Below are 21122 nucleotides of genomic sequence, written 5' to 3'. Positions count from 1 at the left end.
TGGGCATAGCCAAGATTTACCGTATTTTTCGCTCTATAAGACGCACCAGACCACAAGACGCACCTAGTTTTTGGAGGAGGAAAACAAGAAAAAAATATTTCTGAATCTCAGAAGCCAGAACAACAAGAGGGATCGCTGCGCAGCGAAAGCAGCAATCCCTCTTGCTGTTCTGGCTTCTGGGATAGCTGCGCAGCCTGCATTCGCTCCATTAGGAGGGAAAAAGTGAGTCTTAAAGAGGAAAAAATACAGTATTTTTTTGGGGGGTGAAGGGGCTCTATGTTTGGGGGCAGAACTGAGATATCTGTGATGCAATTGGTCAGTTAAGTATTTTTATTTATTTACTTGATTTGGGGGGAGGGGGCAGCTGCCCTCCTTACACTACGGAAAACCCGATTGCCATTTGCCTATTCAGCAGTAGAGCTCTTTCCAGGCATGATCCATATTATTATTATTATTATTATTATTATTATTATTATTATTATTATTAATTAATTAATTAATTAATTAATTCCCCACCCATCTGGCTGGGTTCCCCAAGCCACTCTGGGCAGCTGCCAACAGATTAAAAACAGAACAAAACATCACACATTAAAAACTTCCCTAAACAGGGCTGCCTTCAGGTGTCTTCTAAAAGCTTCCTTTAAAGCTCCATACCTGAGCACTTTTATTTTTTATTCTTTCCGGCTCTGGAACTTTCCTCATGAAAACCATTTATTTATTTGATTTTTATTTGATTTTACAAATAGAAATTTATAACCATACCAAATACACATCCATATAGAGAAATTACTCTGAATCTTGAGACTTCCTCCCCCCGCCTCATCCCCTCCATGGATCCTAATCGTCAACATGTTCAACTGCATATTATTTTGTAATCCATATTTTGGGGTTTGTAAAAGTGGCTGGGAGGGTGGGATCCCTTTCCAACTCTCTTGCTTGTACCATGACCTGCGGCCAGGGCAGCTGTTTATCAGCTCCATCTGGTACGCAGGTTGAGACCCTCCCTACCCATGGACTGTCTCGCCAGAGTGGTGCATGCTCTGGTTATCTCCCGCTTGGACTACTGCAATAAGCTCTACGTGGGGCTACCTTTGAAGGTGACCCGGAAACTACAACTAATCCAGAATGTGGCAGCTAGACTGGTGACTGGGAGCGGCTGCTGGGACCACATAACACCGGTCTTGAAAGACCTACATTGGCTCCCAGTACGTTTCCAAGCACAATTCAAAGTGTTGGTGCTGACCTTGAAAGCCCTAAACGGCCTCAAAGGCCCAGTAGACCTGAAGGAGCGTCTCCACCCCCATCGTTCTACCCAGACACTGAGGTCCAGCGCCGAGGGCCTTCTGGCGGTTCCCTCACTGCGAGAAGCCAGGTTACAGGGAACCAGGCAGAGGGCCTTCTCGGTGGTGGCACCCGCCCTGTGGAACGCCCTCCCACCAGATGTCAAAGAGAACAACAACTTCCAGATTTTTAGAAGACATCTGAAGGCAGCCCTGTTTAGGGAAGCTTTTAATGTTTGATGTATTACAGTATTTTAATATTTTTTTGGAAGCCGCCCAAAGTGGCTGGGGAAGCCCAGCCAGATGGGCGGGGTATAAATAATAAATTATTATTATTTATTCTGCGGTGACTTCTCTCTCTCTCTCTCTCTCTCTCTCTCTCTCTCTGTCTATCTCTCTGCCCTGAACTGCCTTGATACCATCTCAGCCGCTGGGTATATTGTATTTTGAAATTCCAAAAGCAGCCCACCTGTGATGTGTTGCTAATTTTAACATCCAATCCCAACACCTGCAGGGTCCAAAATGTGCTTTTTTTAAAAAAAAAAAAAAGTCTCAATGCTGCTGCTGCTGCGAGCTCCTTTTCTTTTTATCTTCCTGCAAACCTCTGTCTGTCTGTCTCTCTGTATATAAGGTAAAAGGTAAAGGACCCCTGGACGGTTAAGTCCAGTCAAAGGCGACCATGGGGTTGCGATGCTCATCTTGCATTCAGGCTGAGGATGAGGGAGCCGGCGTTTGTCTGCAGACATAGTCTATGTGCCGCATTCTGTAGCTGGAGACCAATTTGGATAAATGTTTGCATTCTCCCCCTCCCTGCCTTTCTTCTCTCTCAAGGGTAATTGCTTTCCTAGTTTCGTTTTACTGTAATGTGCTTATTTTACAAGTTAACTGTGGTCAGAAAAAATAGATATTAGAAGACTGTGTATTCAACATTCTTGCATCTTCCCCCTCCATCGGCTTGTTTTGGGGGTGAAGTTGGTGTGGGATGTATGCATGTGGAGCAAAACAGCTGCTTTGGACACCTGAGCGCAATGCAGGTTTCATTTGCTGAAAGGCGCATGTTGTGTCCGTTAAACGAATCGGCGGGAAACAGTCTTTGTGCAGTGGTTAATTATGAGAGCCATGGTGGTTGGAGGTTTGGTGTTATGTACTGAAGTTCTCAACCTGGGCCAGCAGGGGGATACTGTAGATAGTTTTCACTCAGGTCCACATATGCAAATAAGGAATTGAAAATGACATTCAGTGATTGGATAGTTACAGAAAGTTGCTACTGTTGCTTTGTAGTGGAGCTCTATATCAGCAGGTTGGCTGAACTATTCAGTCCAGTTCTGGCCTGTGAATAAACAAGAGCTGTTTGGAGAATCGCTGTGTCGTCTGATATGTTCACCCACAACTTAACATTTAGAGCATGGGTAGGCAAACTAAGGCCCAGGGGCCAGATCCGGCCCAATCGCCTTCTCAATCCAGCCCGCGGACGGTCCAGGAATGAACGTGTTTTACATGAGTAGGATGTGTCCTTTTACTTAAAATGCATCTCTGGGTTATTTGTGGGGCATAGGAATTCGTTCATCCCCCCCAAAAATAATAATAATCCGCCCCCCCCACATGGTCTGAGGGACGGTGGACTGGCCCCCTGCTGAAAAAGTTTGCTGACCCGTGCTCTAAGGGCTCAAGGTGGTTCTTTGCAGCAACCCTATTTATTTATTGGTTATTTATAAATAACATTTCAGTCACGCTGAGAGTGATGACTGGCCCCCAAGTTCACCCCAAGAGCTTCAAGTGGCTGAGAGATGTGAACCCTCATCTCCCCGGGGTCCTCATGCGGCTACACCATGCCAGGTCTCATATACAACCTGAGCATGGGGTGGAGAGGCTCATAGGGTAAACAGCCTCAGAGATGTTGCTTCCCTTTTAGGTCTTCAGCCCCACAGTCCAGTGCAAACACATCTCACTGTCTGCAGTTTTCAGCACCCAGCTTTTCACACACACACACACACACACACACACACACACACACACACACACACCTCTGCACGTGGTTCTCCCATGTAGCAGCTATGTGTGACAAGGCAGAAAGGCCCCCTCATTTCTTCTACGGCACAGGGCATCAACATGGATATGCAAAATTGTGGTCTTTAACTACCCAATACACTAAGGCCTGGGGGCCGGATCTGGCCCAATCGCCTTCTCAATCCGGCCCACGGACGGTCCGGGAATCAGCGTGTTTTTACATGAGTAGAATGTGTCCTTTGATTTAAAATGCATCTCTGGGTTATTTGTGGGGCATAGGAATTCGTTCATCCCTCCAAAAAATATATATAGTCCAGCCCCCCCCCCCACAAGGTCTGAGGGACAGTGGACCGGCCCCCTGCTGAAAAAGTTTGCTGACCCCTGACCCAGACCAAAGCTGGATGGAGAGGTGTGTTTGCAGAAACTAGCTCCCTGTTGGTTGGCCTCCGTCTGCTTTGGGAGACGGCGGAGGAATGTGCCTTTGAGGGTGAGGTCAAGCCTGGCTGTAGAGAATGATGTGGGAGAGACATGTTTTGTTGCAGCCGGGGCAAACGAAGGTGTCTGGTTATGCTGCTGGAAAGGCAGGGCGTTCCTTCTCTCTGTGCTGCTCCCAGTGGTCATTCCTCCTCCGGTCACTGCTATCGATGCACAACTTGTCTCCAGAGCAATCGACTGCAAGGGATTCTCACATGGCGGGGTTGGTGTTGCTTCATGTCTCATTTGCAGACACCTTCGTACTGCCAAAGGATCCTGCCATCTCCCAAGATGGGCTTGGGAGAGCGCAGCTTCGTCTGAGACAGCATCTTGCCATGTGATGCCCAAAATGTGTTGTTGTTTAGTCGTTTAGTCGTGTCCGACTCTTCGTGACCCCCTGGACCAGAGCACGCCAGGCACTCCTGTCTTGCACTGCCTCCCGCAGTTTGGTCAAACTCATGTTAGTAGCTTCGAGAACACTGTCCAACCATCTCGTCCTCTGTCGTCCCCTTCTCCTTGCGCCCTCCATCTTTCCCAACATCAGGGTCTTTTCCAGGGAGTCTTCTCTTCTCATGAGGTGGCCAAAGTCTTGGAGCCTCAGCTTCAGGATCTGTCCTTCCAGTGAGCACTCAGGGCTGATTTCCTTCCGAATGGAGAGGTTTGATCTTCTTGCAGTCCATGGGACTCTCAAGAGTCTCCTCCAGCACCAGAATTCAAAAGCATCCATTCTTTGGCGATCAGCCCAAAATGTAAAATTTACATTTGTCGCTCTGCCTGGGGCTCCAGAAAGGCATGTGGCCCCTGCAATAGCCAGTACCAGCCTTTAGGGGGCAGCAGCAGCCGCTCCCCCCTGCCTTGTCCCCTCCCCTCCTTTTAAAAACCAAACAAACCCCCAAGACCAACAATTGAGGCTTTGAGTTAAGAGAGAACAATTGAGATGTGACCTTTTGAAGCAACTTAAATAGAACATTTATGTTTAAAAGGAGGGGAGCCGGGCTCCAGAGAAGCTTTAAAGAGCCATTTATTAAAGTATGAAAAGGTTGTGGTTCCCCTCCTTCCTTTTCTCCCTCTCCTTTCAGGATTTGCATATAAATGATTGCAAAGGATGGTTTTTGGCTGGAGAGAAGGGGGGGGGACAACTCCTCTCTTTCTCAAAAGTCCACCTGCAGCTGATCTAAGTGGCTGCTGCAGGCTTGGGGGAAAATAAAGTCTCAGTAGCAATTTAGGATAATCCGGGCTCCCCTAAGTCTACGTGGCTGGGGCTTTTCAGTATGCAAGCTCTGGAATCTAATTAAGGCCTGTCTGCTTAAATGGAGGTTGTGCGGGGGGGGGGGGGGGCGGCACTTGGACTGAGCAAAGGAACCTTTTGATGTTTTATTTGTCTCTGACCTGGAGAAGTTAGGACATCTTACCCTGGGAACTAACCTGTCAACTTTTGCTTCTTGCAACACTCCCCCCACCCCAATTCTAGGGTTGGAAAATACATTTTTTTAAAAAAAAATCATGCAAAATTTTCCAAATATGTGTCTCTCCCCCCCTCCCACAAATTTAAGTACAGGGGTGACCAAAATCGTTGTGCACAGACACCCCCCCCCCCGACCTGTGAGGTTCCTTCAGGTGGGCTTCAGGGGCGACTCTAATTTATTTATTTATTTTCTTCATTCCTTCTTTTGTTTTGTATTGTATTTCATTGTGTTGAAATCTTAATCTCGTATGACTTTTTTGTTTTATATATAAAAAAAGTCTGCATGTCGCAAAGCTCGTTACCATTGCTGAACAGTGGGTGGTTGCAGCAGCAGGGGGAAAGGGGCAGAATCGCTAAGCAAAGACCCTCAGCCATTTCCCAGTGGTCCAGGAGGGAAGAAATTTTTGAAGCTAGTATAACCATTTTTGCAAGCTATGTCTCTCTCTCCTCCGCCCCCCCAAAAAAAGAATGGATTTTTTTGCACATTACTGTGAATAATCTTCCTCTAAGACAGTGGTACCTCTACACGATCCGTTCCGGGGTGCTGTTTGCACCCTGAAAAGTCCGCAACTAGAGCAGCGCTTCTGTTCAAGCATGGTAGAGCACTTCTGTGCATGTGCGAAGCGCGCAGAATATGTGCGGCAAGCCGGAAAGACGCAACATGAACCTAACGCAACATGTCCAGCCCTGTTCAGGGAAGTTTTTACCGTGTGATATTTTAGTGTATTTTTGGTTTCTATGGAAGCCGCCCAGAGTGGCTGGGGAGGCCCAGCCAGATGGGCGGGGTATAAATAATAAATTATTATTATTATTATTATTATTATTATTATTATTATTATTATTATATTATGAGGTATGACTGTACAGAACAATGTAAGGTTGGTCGTCACGCTGCAGTTCACATGGTCGCCACTAGGCGGCCACACCAACTCCAGCATGACAGGGGCAGGTGAGCTGTTTAATGGAGGGTGGAGGCAATCAGAGAGCTGTGAGCTGGGAGGGGAGGGGAGGTTTGGGCTAGCTGTGAAGCAGATAGGTGAGGGAGGAAAGGTTGGCCAAGTGGGACCCCAAAGGGTCATCTAGCCGAAACCCCCTGCAGTGTAGGAAGATTTGCATTGAAATGGGAACTAAACAACTTTCTCCCTCACCCTGACTCTCACTGGCCCTGTGGAATAGCCAGTGTCCTAAGATGCGGAAAGTCTTGCAGAAGAGAATAATGATATAATAAAATTTTATTTATATCCCGCCCTCCCCAGCCGAAGCCGGGCTCAGAGCGGCTAACAACAATAAAAGTAACACAGCATTCTAAAATCAATTAATTCTAAAATCAATTCAGAATCAAATTAATGGCAACCATTGGGCTAGAGTTCTGTGAGGGTTACCAAAGGAGGGGGTCAGACTGTGCCTTGGCCATAGGCCTGGTGGAACAGCTCCGTCTTGCAGGCCCTGCGGAAAGATGTCAAGTCCCGCAGGGCCCTAGTCTCTTGTGACAGAGCGTTCCACCAGATCGGGGCCACGGCCGAAAAAGCCCTGGCTCTGGTTGAGGCCAGCCTAACCTCCCTGTGGCCCAGGACCTCCAAGATGTTTTTGTTTGAAGACCGTAAGGTCTTCTGTGGGACATACCAGGAGAGGCGGTCCCGTAGGTACGAGCGTCCTAGGCTGTATAGGGCTTTGAAGGTTAAAACCAGCACCTTAAGCCTGATTCTGTACTCCACGGGAGCCAGTGCAGGGTAGAAGGGAATTCTTCACTTCAGGAAGGCTGGGCCAGAGCTGGCAGTGACTAAACAGGAGATAGAGAGACCCTGGAAGCTTAGGAGAAGCACGGACTGGGTGTGTCACAACAGGACTCAGTCCGAGAGGTGTGCAGAGAAGGGCAACCAAGATGATCAAGGGTCTGGAAACCAAGGAGAGATGGGAAGAGCCATCTTCCAATATCTCAAGGAGCTGCCCCATGGAATTGGGAGCAAGTTTGATTTCTCCTGCCCAGGCGGGCAGGACTCAAAACAATGGCTTCAAGTTCTAAGAAAGGAGATCGCAACTAAGCGTCAGGAATAATATTCTGACAGTAAGAGCTGTTTCACAGTGGAACAGACTTCCTCAGAAGGTGGTAGTAGAGTCTCCTTCCTTGGAGGTTTTAAGCAGAGGTTGGGTGTCCACCTGTCATGTATGATCTAGTTGAGATTCCTGCATTCCTATTGATGAACCGCCCCTACCATCTGCCAAGGCTATAATAAAAACTAGAAAACTAGGCTGTGGGATATTGAACGCCAAGAACTAACAGTAGCAGCAGAGAAAACATGTCCCCCTCTTTATTTTCAACTTTCTTGGGCACATGAGTCTAACCACAATTACCTTGAATTTTTACTTAACCCACAAGAAAGAAGGGCATTTTCGCTGGCCAGGTTTAATTCAAACCCATCAAACCTCCTTTGGGGAAGGTTCTCAGGCAGGGTGGAAGGAGAAAGAACTTGCCCATGTGAAGACCACCTGGTGGAAACCCTCACACACCTGGTTCTTAATTGTAAGCTATATGCTGATCTCTGTCAGCAATTTCTAGATCAACTCTGCATCCCCAAATGGAAACCAGAGTTGGAGGTCATACATTTTCTATTACCGGCGAATGATCACCAAGTTAGTGGCTAAATATCTCTATTTGGTTTTTTGTCATCAAAATACACTGCAGACGTCTGATCTCCCTGGGGACCTAGAGATGTGATGATCATAGAATCATAGAAGAGTTGGAATAGACCACAAGGGCCATCGAGTCCAACCCCCTGCCAAGCAGGAAGATAGACTGCTCTGCCTCCTTTCTCTTAGCAAATGTTTTGCTAAATGTTTACCCCTGGGGAAGTGGTAATTCTGTACAGTGGTACCTCAGGTTACGTACTTAATTCGTTTCGGAGGCCCGTTCTTAACCTGAAACTGTTCTTAACCTGAAGCACCACTTTAGCTAATGGGGTCTCCTGCTACTGCTGCGCCACCGGAGCCCGATTTCTGTTCTCATCCTGAAGCAAAGTTCTTAACCTGAAGCACTATTTCCGGGTTAGCAGAGTCTGTAACCTGAAGCGTATGTAACCTGAAGCACCACTGTATTGATTTGTTTTGGATGTTTGTATGTGATGCCAATAAAAGGTTTGATGATGATATAGATGAACCCTCTTTCTCTCTGAGTTCACTCTCTGGGCTGAGTGGAGAGGGCATTGTGTGAAAATGGTTGCAGAGTTGGTTCCAGAGAGCTGGCATTGGAACAGGAATGCTTTTGACTGCCCCCCGGCATTTGCATTCAGGTATTGGGGGGTATTTTGCCCTCCAATGCTCTTTAGCAGCTACATGAAGCTGTTGGCAGGACTGGGTGGGAATGGCCCTGTGTGTGTGGCTGGTGGCAACCAGCTCTGCCTCTTTGTAATACAGCGGTACCTCAGGTTAAAGATGCTTCAGGTTACATACGCTTCAGGTTACAGACTCCGCTAACCCGGAAACGGTACCTCGGGTTAAGAACTTTGCTTCAGGATGAGAACAGAAATCGCACGGCAGCAGCGGGAGGCCCCATTAGCTAAAGTGGTGCTTCAGGTTAAGAACAGTTTCAGGTTAAGAACGGACCTCCGGAACGAATTAAGTTCTTAACCCGAGGTACCACTGTATCTGAATCAGGAGCAGCCAAGCAGGTTGGCAAGGTGATGGCCCTATGAATGAGACAGGTCAGGTACCTATTCTGGACAAGGTTGTGCTCCCTTTAGAGAAACAGGTACATAGTTTTGGAGCGTCCCTGGATCTCGAGGCACAGGTGACCTTGGTGGCTGGAATTACAGAACTTGGAAGGTTCCCCTGCAATGCTAAAGGCTGGGGGAGCCTTTTACCAGCTTCAGTTGGTATGACAGCTGCATCCATTCCTGGACCAATGATGGTTTGGGCACTGGTAGCCCCAGGGCTGGATTACTGCAGTGCAGTCTGTGTGGGGCTTCCCTTGGACTCAGCAGCTACTGCATCTTGTTGACAGCGTATCTGCTGTGGGAGCTGAACTGGCTGCCATTATGCACTGGGGCACAGTTCAATATTTTTTCTTTTAGCATTTGAGTTCCTAGTCATCTTGGGTCGAGGATTCTAGCTCTAATAATAATAATAATAATAATATTTTTTTTTTATACCCCGCCCTTCCTGGTTCAAAAACCAGGCTCAGGGCAGCTAACAGCAAATTTAAAACACTTAATTGTAAAAGCAGCATAAAATACAGTATAAAAACACGAATAAGAATAAAATTCAAAGTTCAGAAATCAATTTAGGGGAAATCCATCTAATAAGCATTAGATAATCCCCAGGGCTAGCTGGCTGAATTGGTCCTATTTGGGCCAGCGAGGAGGCCAGGGGAGAATTAGTTGTGGGGTCTCAGAGCGGGTGATCTTCATAAAAGGGGAGGGGGACGGAAGAGAAGGGAAATAAAAGATCAGGCTGAATTTAAATTAAAGGCCAGGCGGAATAGCTCTGTTTTACAGGCCCTGCGGAAGGAGGTTAAATCCTGCAGGGCCCTGGTCTCCTGGGACAGAGCATTCCACCAGGTCGGAGCCATCACTGAAAAGGCCCTGGCTCTGGTGGAGGATAGTCTGACTTCTTTAGGGCCCGGGACCTCTAAACTATGGTTATTCATGGACCTTAAGGTCCTCTGCAGGGCAGACGAGGAGAGGCGGTCCCGTAATTATGAGGGCCCTAAGCTAAGGTCCTTATCTAAGGGACCACCTCACCCCCACTGATCCTTCCCTGGACCCTGCACTCCTCAGGCGGGGGCACTGCAGAGAGGAATGCACACCCCGGAGGTGTGCTTAGCATGTATTAGAAACTGGGCTTTTAGTGTTGTGGTCCTTGCTGTCTGGAATCAATTGCCAGCTGAAATGAGCCAAGCGCTGAGCACATTGATATTTAGGCAGCTGCTAAAGAAAGCTTTCGCTGAAGTCATTTTGCGGCATATTAATTGCAGAAATGGCTTTCTTGCTTTTCATTTATTGAGTTTGCATTCTTTTGTGTTTTATCTCACTGTGCACTGCTTCAGTGGTTTTGGTTGCAACGTAGCTTTATAAACCCAACAAGGTCATTTGCCAGAGTTTAGCACAGCACAGACCCAAGTTTGCTCCCCTTAAAGGTAAAGGGACCCCTGACCATTAGGTCCACTCGTGGCCGACTCTGGGGTTGTGGCGCTCATCTCGCTTTATTGGCCAAGGGAGCCGGCATACAGCTTCCAGGCCATGTGGCCAGCCTGACTAAGCCGCTTCTGGCGAACCAGAGCAGCGCACGGAAAGGGCGTTTACCTTCCCGCTGGAGTGGTACCTATTTATCTACTTGCACTTTGATGTGCTTTTGAACTGCTAGGTTGGCAGGAGCAGGGACCGAACAACGGGAGCTCACCCCATCATGGGGATTCAAACCGCCAACCTTCTGATCGGCAAGTCCTATGCTCTGTGGTTTAACCCACAGCGCCACCTGCATCCCTTGCTCCCCTTAAGCCCTTCCAAAAGCGAGCCACGACTCTCCTCATGGCTACCAACACATGCCCCATCACTGTTGGGTTTGGCCTGTTACTTTGCTCATTTCACTAAATACTGCGTCCCAGAATTTTGCCACCTTGACAAGGCCATCACATGGGGATGCACGATCCTTGTGTTACAACCCCTCCCACGCATCGTCATGCACCACTTGTGGGTAGAAGCTGAGACAAGACCTAGAGGGGGACTCGTGGCTGTGAGCAGTAACCCAGGTAGATGCCTTGCTTGTTTCAGTTGCTCGCCCCAGGGGAGGAGCCAAGTGAGAGCAACTCTCAGGCAGGTCCAAGTCCATTTCTGGGGCCTAATCCAGTCCGCCAGGCGATTTAATCCAGCCCCCACAACAGTATATGTCCTGGGGTAAAATCCAAAAGAAAGCTCAACAACTTTGGCCGGCCCTCACACATTCTTTACTTCATCAAATCTGTCCCTCTTTGAAAAAAGTTTGGGCCATAGCTGTCAACATTTCCCTTTTTTAAAGGGAAATTCCCTTATTCTGAGGGACGCGGGTGGCATTGTGGGTTAAACCACAGAGCCTAGGACTTGCCGATCAGAAGGTCAGCGGTTCGAATCCCCGCAACAGGGTGAGCTCCCGTTGCTCATTCCTTGCTCCTGCCAACCTAGCAGTTCGAAAGCACGTCAAAGTGCAAGTAGATAAATAGGTACCACTCCGGCGGGAAGGTAAATGGCGTTTCTGTGCTCTGCTCTGGTTCGCCAGAAGCGGCTTAGTCATGCTGGCCACATGACCCGGAAGCTGTACGCCGGCTCCCTCGGCCAGTAAAGCGAGATGAGCGCCGCAACTCCAGAGTTGGTCACGACTGGACCTAATGGTCAGGGGTCCCTTTACCTTTACCCTTATTCTGAATAGAATTCCTCACAAGAAAAGGGAAAAGTTGACAGCTATGGTTTGGGCATCCCTGGAGTATCGGCATTTGCACACTCCTTGTTTGCAGTGCGCAACAATCAGATGTGCATATGCTGCCCACAGGCTTTTGCAGATGTGAGTGTGTGCATTATGCAACAATTCCCTTCCTTCCTCCACGGAGAGAGAGGGTGAGCATGCCATTTATCTTTCTTGCTTGAAGGCTCCTTCTCCACCTGCATCAGAAGCAGACCAGGTGCGTTGGCAGCTAGCAATGAATGCCTAGCATATGCTTGTTGATTGCAATGCAAGAGGCTGCTGTTGAAGTGCGAGTGTGTTAGCAGCTGTGGGTTACTGGGAGGCGGCGTACATAGACTGAGCTCAAAGCCTGAGCCTTATTCAGATTGGATTACTTTATCCAGCTGTAAAGGGACGCAGGTGGCGCTGTGGGTTAAAGCCTCAGCGCCTAGGACTTGCCGTTCGAAAGGTCGGTGGTTCGAATCCCCGCGGCGGGGTGCGCTCCCGCTGCTCGGTCCCAGCGCCTGCCAACCTAGCAGTTCGAAAGCACCCCTGGGTGCAAGTAGATAAATAGGGACTGCTTACTAGCGGGAAGGTAAACGGCGTTCCATGTGCTGCGCTGGCTCGCCAGATGCAGCTTGTCACGCTGGCCACGTGACCCGGAAGTGTCTGCGGACAGCGCTGGCTCCCGGCCTCTAGAGTGAGATGAGCGCACAACCCTAGAGTCTGGCAAGACTGGCCCGTACGGGCAGGGGTACCTTTAAAGTCGCCCCCCCCCCCCCCGTGCTTTTTAGCATCAATAAAGGAGACGCCAAAAAAGGAAAAAAGAATTTAACGAGCACATTGCTGCAAGCATAAAAGATCAACAATAATCCTTTTAGACACATTGCTGGAATGAGAGACCAGTTAGGGAAGCAGCTGGACCTTTGGATGATAAAGGCAGGCTAGGTAAAGGTCAAGGGACCCCTGACCATTAGGTCCAGTCGTGGCCGACTCTGGGGTTGTGGCGCTCATCTCACTTTACTGGCCGAGGGAGCCGGCGTACAGCTTCCAGGCCATGTGGCCAGCAGGACTAAGCCGCTTCTGGTGAACCAGAGCAGCGCACGGAAACACCGTTTACCTTCCCGCCGGAGCGGTACCTATTTATCTACTTGCACTGGCGTGCTTTTGAACTGCTAGGTTGGCAGGAGCAGGGACCGAGCAACGGGAGCTCACCCCGGTGCAGGGATTCAAACCGCCGACCTTCTGATCGGCAAGTCCTAGACTCTGTGGTTTAACCCACAGCGCCACCCGCATCCCAAAGGCAGACTAAGGTGTGCTAAAGGAGGAGGTCGCTGGGCGAATTCTTTGCGTCTGCCTTCGCAGGAGAGAGACGCAGGGCAGATTCACAGGGAGGAACCGAGGCAAATAGTGGAGACAAAGTTGTAGCCCTAATAGGCAAAATGAAAACCGACCAACTTCCAGGCATGGGTGGCATCTACCCAAAAGCTTTTAAAGAACGCCAGTGTGACATTGCTGACCTTAGAATCATAGAGTTGGAATAGACCACAAGTGCCATCGAGTCCAACCCCCTGCCAAGCAGGAAACACCATCAGAGCACTCCTGACATATGGTTGTCAAGCCTCTGCTTAAAGACCTCCAAAGAAGGAGACTCCACCACACTCCTTGGCAGCAAATTCCACTGTCGAACAGCTCTTACTGTCAGGAAGTTCTTCCTAATGTTTAGGTGGAAGCTTCTTTCTTGTAGTTTGGATCCATTGCTCTGTGTCCGCTTCTCTGGAGCAGCAGAAAACAACCTTTCTCCCTCCTCTATGTGACATCCTTTTATATATTTGAACATGGCTATCATATCAGCCCTTAACCTCCTCTTCTCCAGGCTAAACATGCCCAGCTCCCTTAGCCGTTCCTCATAAGGCATCGTTTCCAGGCCTTTGACCATTTTGGTTGCCCTCCTCTGGACACGTTCCAGTTTGTCAGTGTCCTTCTTGAACTGTGGTGCCCAGAACTGGACACAGTACTCCAGGTGAGGTCTGACCAGAGCAGAATACAGTGGCACTATAACTTCCCTTGATCTAGATGCTATACTCCTATTGATGCAGCCCAGAATTGCATTGGCCTTTTTAGCTGCCGCGTCACACTGTTGGCTCATGTCAAGTTTGTGGTCAACCAAGACTCCTAGATCCTTTTCACATGTACTGCTCTCAAGCCAGGTGTAACCTTGTAACAAAAATACATAGCTTGTCCCTCAGACCATCCTCTGCCTCCCTATCTGAGGACAGGAAAGTAGCCAGTGTAGTGTCAATTTTAAAAGGGGGGGGGGGTCCTGGAAATTTCAAGCTGGTTAGCTTAACCTCTGTCCCAGGAAAACCGGTGGTTGTTGGGAGATTGAATTACTGAGCATGAAGAACAAGCCTCGCTGAAGTAGAATTAGCATGGCTTCTCACCAACCTATTAAGAGTTATATGAGAATGTCAACAAGTGTCTGGAGGTGAGGTGGCTGACATTGTGTACTTGGGCTTTTGACAAAGGAACTCACCATAGACTCCTGAGTAAGCTTAGCAGTCAGTCACAGGATAAGAGGAGAGGTCCTCGTGTGAACCAACAACGGGTTATGAAGCAGGAAACAGAGTAGGGATAAATGGACAGTCCTCTCAATGGAGGGATGTAGCAGGTGGTGTCTCCCAAGGACCTACTAGTTCATAAATGAGCTGGAGTTTGGGGCGAGCAGTGAGGCAGCCAAGTTTGCCGACGATACCAATTTGTTCATGGAGCTTAAAAGCAAAAGAGGGCTGCAAAGGAACTCCAAAATGATCTTTCCAAACAAGAGTGAATGGGTAAATGCAACTCATTGCAAACAAGTGTAAAGAGATGCAGGGCAAACAAAACTTAATTTCACATATACACTTGTGGGATCTGAACTTGCAGCGACTGACTCTCCCCATATGAACCCACTTGAGATCCTTCTTTGTGTGCCTCCGCCATGAGGGGTCCGGGGGGTAGCAGCATGAGAACAGAGCCTTTTCTGTGGTGGCTCCCCATTTGTGAGATGCTCTCCCCAGGCAGGCTCACCTGGCACCTTCATTATTCTCGCCTATTAGGCACCAGGCAAAAATGTCCCTTCTCTTCCAGGCCTTTGGTTAATTAATCTCTGACCTTCTTAACTGTGTGTGTGTGTATAAGGTTTATAGTTTTTGTTAGGTTATTTTTGTGTGTGTTTTCATACTGTGCCCTGTGATCTTTGGATGAAGGGTGGTATTTAAATTTAATAACAACAGCAGATAGCTGGATGAAGATGCTGACCTAGGGTGCAGCGGCTATGAAAACCCCCAAATTCCATGCTAGGGACCATTAGGGAAAGAAACTGAAAATAAACTGCTGTCATACAAATCTGTGGCGTGACTGCATTTGAAATAATGCAAAGTGTTTTTGGGGAGCTTTCAAAGAGGATTAGACAAACGACAAATTCATGGGGGGGGAAGAGGCTCTCAGTGGCCACTAGCCACAATGGCGATGTCTGTTTTTCAACATTGTGGGTGAACCGCCAGCAAAGTATTGTGATGTACTGACATATCACAATGCCTGAAATAAGGATGGAAACTACCGTATTTTTTGCTCTATAAGACGCACCAGACCACATGACGCACCTAGTTTTTGGAGGAGGAAAACAAGAAAAAAAATATTCTGAATCCCAGAAGCCAGAACAGCAAGAGGGATCTCTGCGCAGCGAAAGCAGCGATCCCTCTTGCTGTTCTGGCTTCTGGGATAGCTGCGCAGCCTGCATTCGCTCCATAAGACGCACACACACATTTCCCCTCACTTTTTAGGAGAAAAAGTGAGTCTTATACAGCAAAAAATACGGTATGTGGAGGCGAACAGGGTATATTGTCCTGGCAACTGCTACTATTTAGGGGTCTAAAACGGATGCAATTTTTACTTGCCTTTAACGTTTTGCTACAACTGTTAATTTTATAGTAGAGAGCGACAGGAACAGAAGGAATGATGAGGGAAACGATGACCGGCTTAATGGGTTTCGCCCGCATCGGGATTTTTTTTACTTAGCGTGGGCACACCTTGTGATGTGCAATCTGTTGCCGTGTCAAATATTTATGGAGCCATCACGATGATGCAGACTTCAAACCGGTTTTGGTCGATGTAGCGATACATCACCCAGCCCTGCTCCGAGCAGTGAACAGAGGGGATGATGGAGACAGGGCCTGGACTATTCACAGGACCCACTTAATGCGAAATCACCTGGGAGTTGTAGTTTGCTTACGGGTGCTGAGAGCAACCACCGAGGAGACCCCTATTCTCCTCTCAGAGCTGCTGTTTCCTGGAGTGGTTTATCAATAGAACCCTCTTCCCAGGAAGATCTGGGAGGGAAATAGGGGTCTTCCAAAGGTTCCTAAAACTCTTTTTTGGAGAGGCTAGGACTGTTAAGAGACACGGGTGGCACTGTGGTCTAAACCACAGAGCCTAGGACTTGCCAATCAGAAGGTTGGCGGTTCAAATCCCCGCAATGGGATGAGCTCCCGTTGCTCTGTCCCTGCTCCTGCCAACCTAGCAGTTTGAAAGCACGTCAAAGTGCAAGTAGATAAATAGGTACCACTCTGGCGGGAAGGTAAATGGTGTTTCCGTGCGCTGCTCTGGTTCGCCAGAAGCGGCTTAGTCATGCTGGCCACATGACCCGGAAGCTGTACGCCGGCTCCCTCGGCCAGTAAAGTGAGATGAGCGCCGCAACCCCAGAGTCGGCCACGACTGGACTTAATGGTCAGGGGTCCCTTTACCTTTACCTAGGACTGTTTAGAGTGGTATCCTAGTGCTTTTAACTGTATGATGTGAATATGGCCTCAAGAGTCAGAATTTCATAGAATTGTAGAGTTCAAAGGGAGTTTTGGTGTTAAGGAAATGATGGGATAAAACGCTGCAAAGCATTGGGTAAGACTTCATAGGTAAAGGTACTGGTAATGTAAAGGACCCCTGGACGGTTAAGTCCAGTCAAAGGTGACTATGGGGTTGTGGTGCTCATCTCGCTTTCAGGCCGAGGGAGACTGCGTTTGTCCGCAGACAGCTTTTCCGGGTTGTGTGGCCAGCAGGACTAAACTGCTTCTGGTGCAATGGGACCCTGTGACGGAAACCAGAGTGCACGGAAACGCCATTTACCTTCCCGCCAGAGTGGTACCTATTTATCTACTTGCACTGGCATGCTTTCAAACTGCTAGGTTGGCAGGAGCTGGGACAGAGTGGTGGGAGCTCACCCCGCCGCGGGGATTCGAACTGCTGACCTTCTGATCAGCAAGCCCAAGAGGCTCAGTAGTTTAGACCACAGCGCCACCCACGTCCCTACAAGACTTCATAGACCTGTGGAGGAAGAAGGAACCCCAGAGGGTTCTCATTCTACTCCACCGTTTGCCGTGATGTCGTAACATCTCCCTGGAAAGAAATAAAAATGGTTGCCCCAATCAGATCCCTCTTGCCCCCCCCACCCCCCCGAACCCGCCCCCCCACCTTTCAAACAATTCTTCAGTTCTGTATTTTTTTTTTCAGACAATCTTCCTTTAATACAAAGTCAATATATATATCTACATAAACAGTGGCATGGAGACCACTTAAACTGTTTCATTTCGAAATAACAGTGTGATAGCAACAGGGTCTTGCTTTCATACAAAGGAAGGGAGAAAAAGAACTTTTTTTATTTTTTAAAAAATGGGGGGTGGGAATAAAAAATAAAAGGTTGGCACACCCAGTTGCCCCCCTCCAACTTCTCCTCTTCCTCCCAAACATCTACCAATATATATGTCCTTAAGGAAATGTTAGGCAACATTGTGGGGAAGGGAAATCTCAAAGACCCCCCCCCCCCTTTATCATTATTATCAAGCCAGTAAGTTACTGCTGGGTCATTCTGTCTGCAGCCCCCACCATTGCCCGGGGGTGGGGGGTTTAACCCAGCTGCAAAATTGCAAAACCGAGGAGTGGTGTAAACAGAACCCAATATGTTTAGGGCAGGCTTCCTCAACCTTGGCCCTCCAGATGTTTTTGGCCCATGAGCCAGTGGTCAGGGATGCTGGGAATTGTAGTCTCAAAACATCTGGAGGGCTGAGGTTGAGGAAGCCTGGTTTAGGGTGTGTGGTGGGTTAAGCTGTACCCTTTGGTACGCCTTGGCTTCTTCGCTCAGTACCGTAGGAAAAGAAAACATTGCTGCAGGGTTTGGGGAGAAGAGATCGGTTCGTTTGTTTTTTACCGCTATCCAAAAGGTCTTGCTGCCTTAATCCAGAGAACATGTGGGAAGTAGCAAAAGCCACTGTTTTATAGCCTACGAAGCTCTGGAGGGGCCGGGGAGGGCAGCATTTAAGCCTCAAAACAACCCTGCGAGGTAGCTTAGGCAGAGAGAGAGAGAGAGAAAGAAAAAGAAAGAGAGAGATACTGGCCCAGTGCCACCCAGTATGTCTCTGTTAAGGCTGAGCAGGGTTTTGAACCGACATTCAGCACATCCAATAAACTGTCCCATTTTGCAGCGGAAAGCTCTTCCTATGACCCCCCCTCCCCTGCTGAATGCAGCCCTCCAAGCAGTTAATGGCGATCAGCAAACACCTTGTTTTTTGTTTTCGTTTTTTTACAGCCCCTTTTAGTAAAGGTAGAGGGACCCCTGACCATTAGGTCCAGTCGTAACCGACTCTGGGGTTGCAGCGCTCATCTTGCTCTATTGGCCGAGGGAGCCGGCGTCATGTGGCCAGCATGTCTAAGCCGCTTCTAGTGAACCAGAGCAGCGCACGAAAACACCATTTACTTTCCCGCTGGAGTGGTACCTATTTATCTACTTGCACTTTGACATGCTTTCGAACTGCTAGGTTGGCAGGAGCAGGGACAGAGCAACGGGAGCTCACCCCGGTGCAGGGATTCGAACTGCCAACCTTCTGATCAGCAAGTCCTAGGCTCTGTGGTTTAACCCACAGCGCCACCCGTGTCCCACCGTGCTGGCTAAAAGCAGGGTGTTTGCTGCCGCTGTCCATGCCTTGCGAAGTTGGCAAACTTCCAAGTACAGTTCTCTGGGTTCATGTGTCCTGGTGGCGGACGGGCGCCTGGTTTAAAATGTTCCGTTTCGCCATGGGTCAGGCATACAAAATGCAGGCTGCCGGAGCGGAGAAGGCTACCCCCCCCCCCAATTTTTTAAAGCGATGTATCCTGTCTGTGCCCCCTCCTCATCCCTCACGCCCCTTATTAGCCAAGCCCCTTGGAAAAGGAAGAAAATAATAAACAGCTAACAACAACAAGAAGCGTAATTCTTTTTTTAAAAAGAAAAGAAAAACGGCGAAGGTTTGTTTGTATGTGAGCAAGTTAAACCTTTCTTCTTCTTCTTCATTTCTTTTCAAAATGGTAAAAAAAACCGCAAGATGTAAAAGCAGCAATTATAATCATACGTCATTCCCCGCCTCCCCGCCCAATCTTATCTCACACAGCCATTACACGTAACGTTTCTACAGTGAAAAAATAGACTGTCTTTGAACATAATATGAACAAATAAGTAATTTGCTTTTTTTTTTTGCTTTTTTGTGTGTGTAAATTCGTTGAGTGATATTCCCCTGTAATTTTTTTTACATGTTTTTTTTTAAAAAAGGAAAAAAAAATACACTATTTTAAAAAGAGAGAGAGAGAGAGACTCAAAATAAAATAAAAAATATGAATGCCATTTGCTAGAGATACATGAACATCTCTTTAAAGAGAGCGACTTGCAAGGTTCTCTCCAGCTCCCCCCCCCGCCCCCACCCCCCGTTTCTATAAGTCCTGGGTCCTGCCTGTGGGCTGCAGATGGGAGATGATCTTTTCCCCTGTTGAGGGTCCCATAAGCCTTGACAACAACAACAAAAAAAACCTCCCCTTTTTTCAAAAGATCCATCTTGTTCCAGGGGCCTCTGAAAAAATTCACCATTTTTCTCTTTGGCATCTGATGGAAGGGCTGGGGGAGGGCACAAAAGACACCCCCACAAAAAATTACATGGTTTTGCAACAGGAAAAGGGGGAAAAAAGGTCAGCTTTTGATGTGCTAATGGAATCATGTGGCCTTCTTTTTTTTTAATTTTTAAAAAGGTGTTTCATAACCTCCACCCGTGAGAGTAAAAGGCTGCGAGGGAGTTGAAATGAAAACCGAACAGATGCAGGGTTAATTTTGTGTGGGGAAGGGGGTCAAGTGAAAAAGGATGTTTGTGGAGGAGGAGGAAGAAGGGAGAGAGTTTTCCTGATCGAAGAGACATTTTGGGTCCCTGACAGCTCCTTATTGCAGTTTTTATTTCGACATAAAAAAACCGTGGAATCATAAGGATGTGGAATGTTCCGAGTTTTCAAAAGGTGAGAGATACATGACTGTGTGTGTTTGGGGAATCCCACAGCCAGTGCTTTTCTTCCAGGAAAAAATGGTGCTGGTATGGTGTACCCCTTGTGTACCCCCAGAAAAAGCACTGCGCACACCCCACCTTTCTGCAGGTTGGCACAACATATATCCACCATTGAAATCAGAGGTTGCAATCCCCTCCAAAAAAAAATAAAAGAGAATGGTTGCTGGGTGAAAGATTGGCTCAGTTGGTCTCAAGGCTGGCTGATTCTTGCTTTCTGTCCTAAACCCTCTTTCTTTCTCTCTCTCTCTCTCTCTGTTCCTGTCTGCAAAAAACAACAACCCTGCGAGTGGCTTCCTCTAAAACTCACCAACTAGATTAGTATGCAAACCAAACTCTTAAAACGCGAGTGTGCCAGGGGCCATGCTTGTCGTTCTTTGACAGCCCCCGCCTGGTTCGTTCTTCCGTTTGGCCGCTTTCAAGGGGTGTGTGTGTGGGGGTGCTCTCTTTCCCCCTCTCTCTCTCTCTTGGACATTTGTTTGTTTCAAAAATCCCGCCGAAGCAATTGGGGTCCGTCTGGCACCGCCCCCCACGCCGCAAACACCACATGAGGTAAGAACGACAAGTTCACCACTTTTAAAGAGAAAATGGGGAAGGGGGGCACCCTCTGTTTGAGCCGCCTCAGGGCAGGAGAGAGTGGGAGCTGGCGGCAGCCCCAGAGGTGCAGGGTTTGCTGGGGGGGGGCGTGCGGAACTGCTGGCCGCTTCACTAGCTGATTGTCCGTCCCCCCCCCAACTTTAGCATCCAAAAACAGGCCGGGGGCTGAGCGGGCACAGGCGGCAGCTTCCTTCGGAATTCAGTCTGCGATTTTCTTTATTTTCTTTTTTTCCTAATAGAAAAAGGTCAAAGTTCACCTCTCTGGCTCGAAAAGACCTTCCAGGACTGCAAGTGGTCAGAGTCCGTGCAACGGATGGCTTTGTTTTTTGTTTTGTTTTTTTCTGTTTCAGAGTCGGCGTTTTGCTTTGTTTTATGTTGCATAGTGATCAAAACTGCCCAGGTATTCGAGAGCCGCTTGGTAGCAGAACTGATATTCATCCTGGAAGGAAATAAGGAAAGGGAAAGTCATGCCTCATGTGACGTCCGCTTCAGGGTACGTTCTTTCAG

General features: G+C 48.2%; 1 protein-coding gene across 7 annotated transcripts in view; it reads right to left on the bottom strand.

Moving 5' to 3' along the window:
- Positions 1-19269: 19269 nt before the first annotated feature.
- Positions 19270-21122, bottom strand: part of PTPRS (protein tyrosine phosphatase receptor type S) — a 295013-nt gene continuing 293160 nt past the window's right edge. For all 7 annotated transcript variants that reach the window (XM_077922007.1, XM_077922006.1, XM_077922009.1 and 4 more), the window contains one exon: positions 19270-21054. In XM_077922007.1, the coding sequence (XP_077778133.1) occupies positions 20986-21054 (69 nt within the window). In that variant the 3' untranslated portion in view covers positions 19270-20985. The remainder of the gene's footprint in view (positions 21055-21122) is intronic.

This window comes from Podarcis muralis, chromosome 18 (assembly GCF_964188315.1).
Source record: "Podarcis muralis chromosome 18, rPodMur119.hap1.1, whole genome shotgun sequence".
In the NCBI taxonomy this organism is placed as follows: domain Eukaryota; kingdom Metazoa; phylum Chordata; class Lepidosauria; order Squamata; family Lacertidae; genus Podarcis; species Podarcis muralis.
Note: the sequence above shows the minus strand (reverse complement) of the source record. Positions and strands in the feature narration are given on the sequence as shown.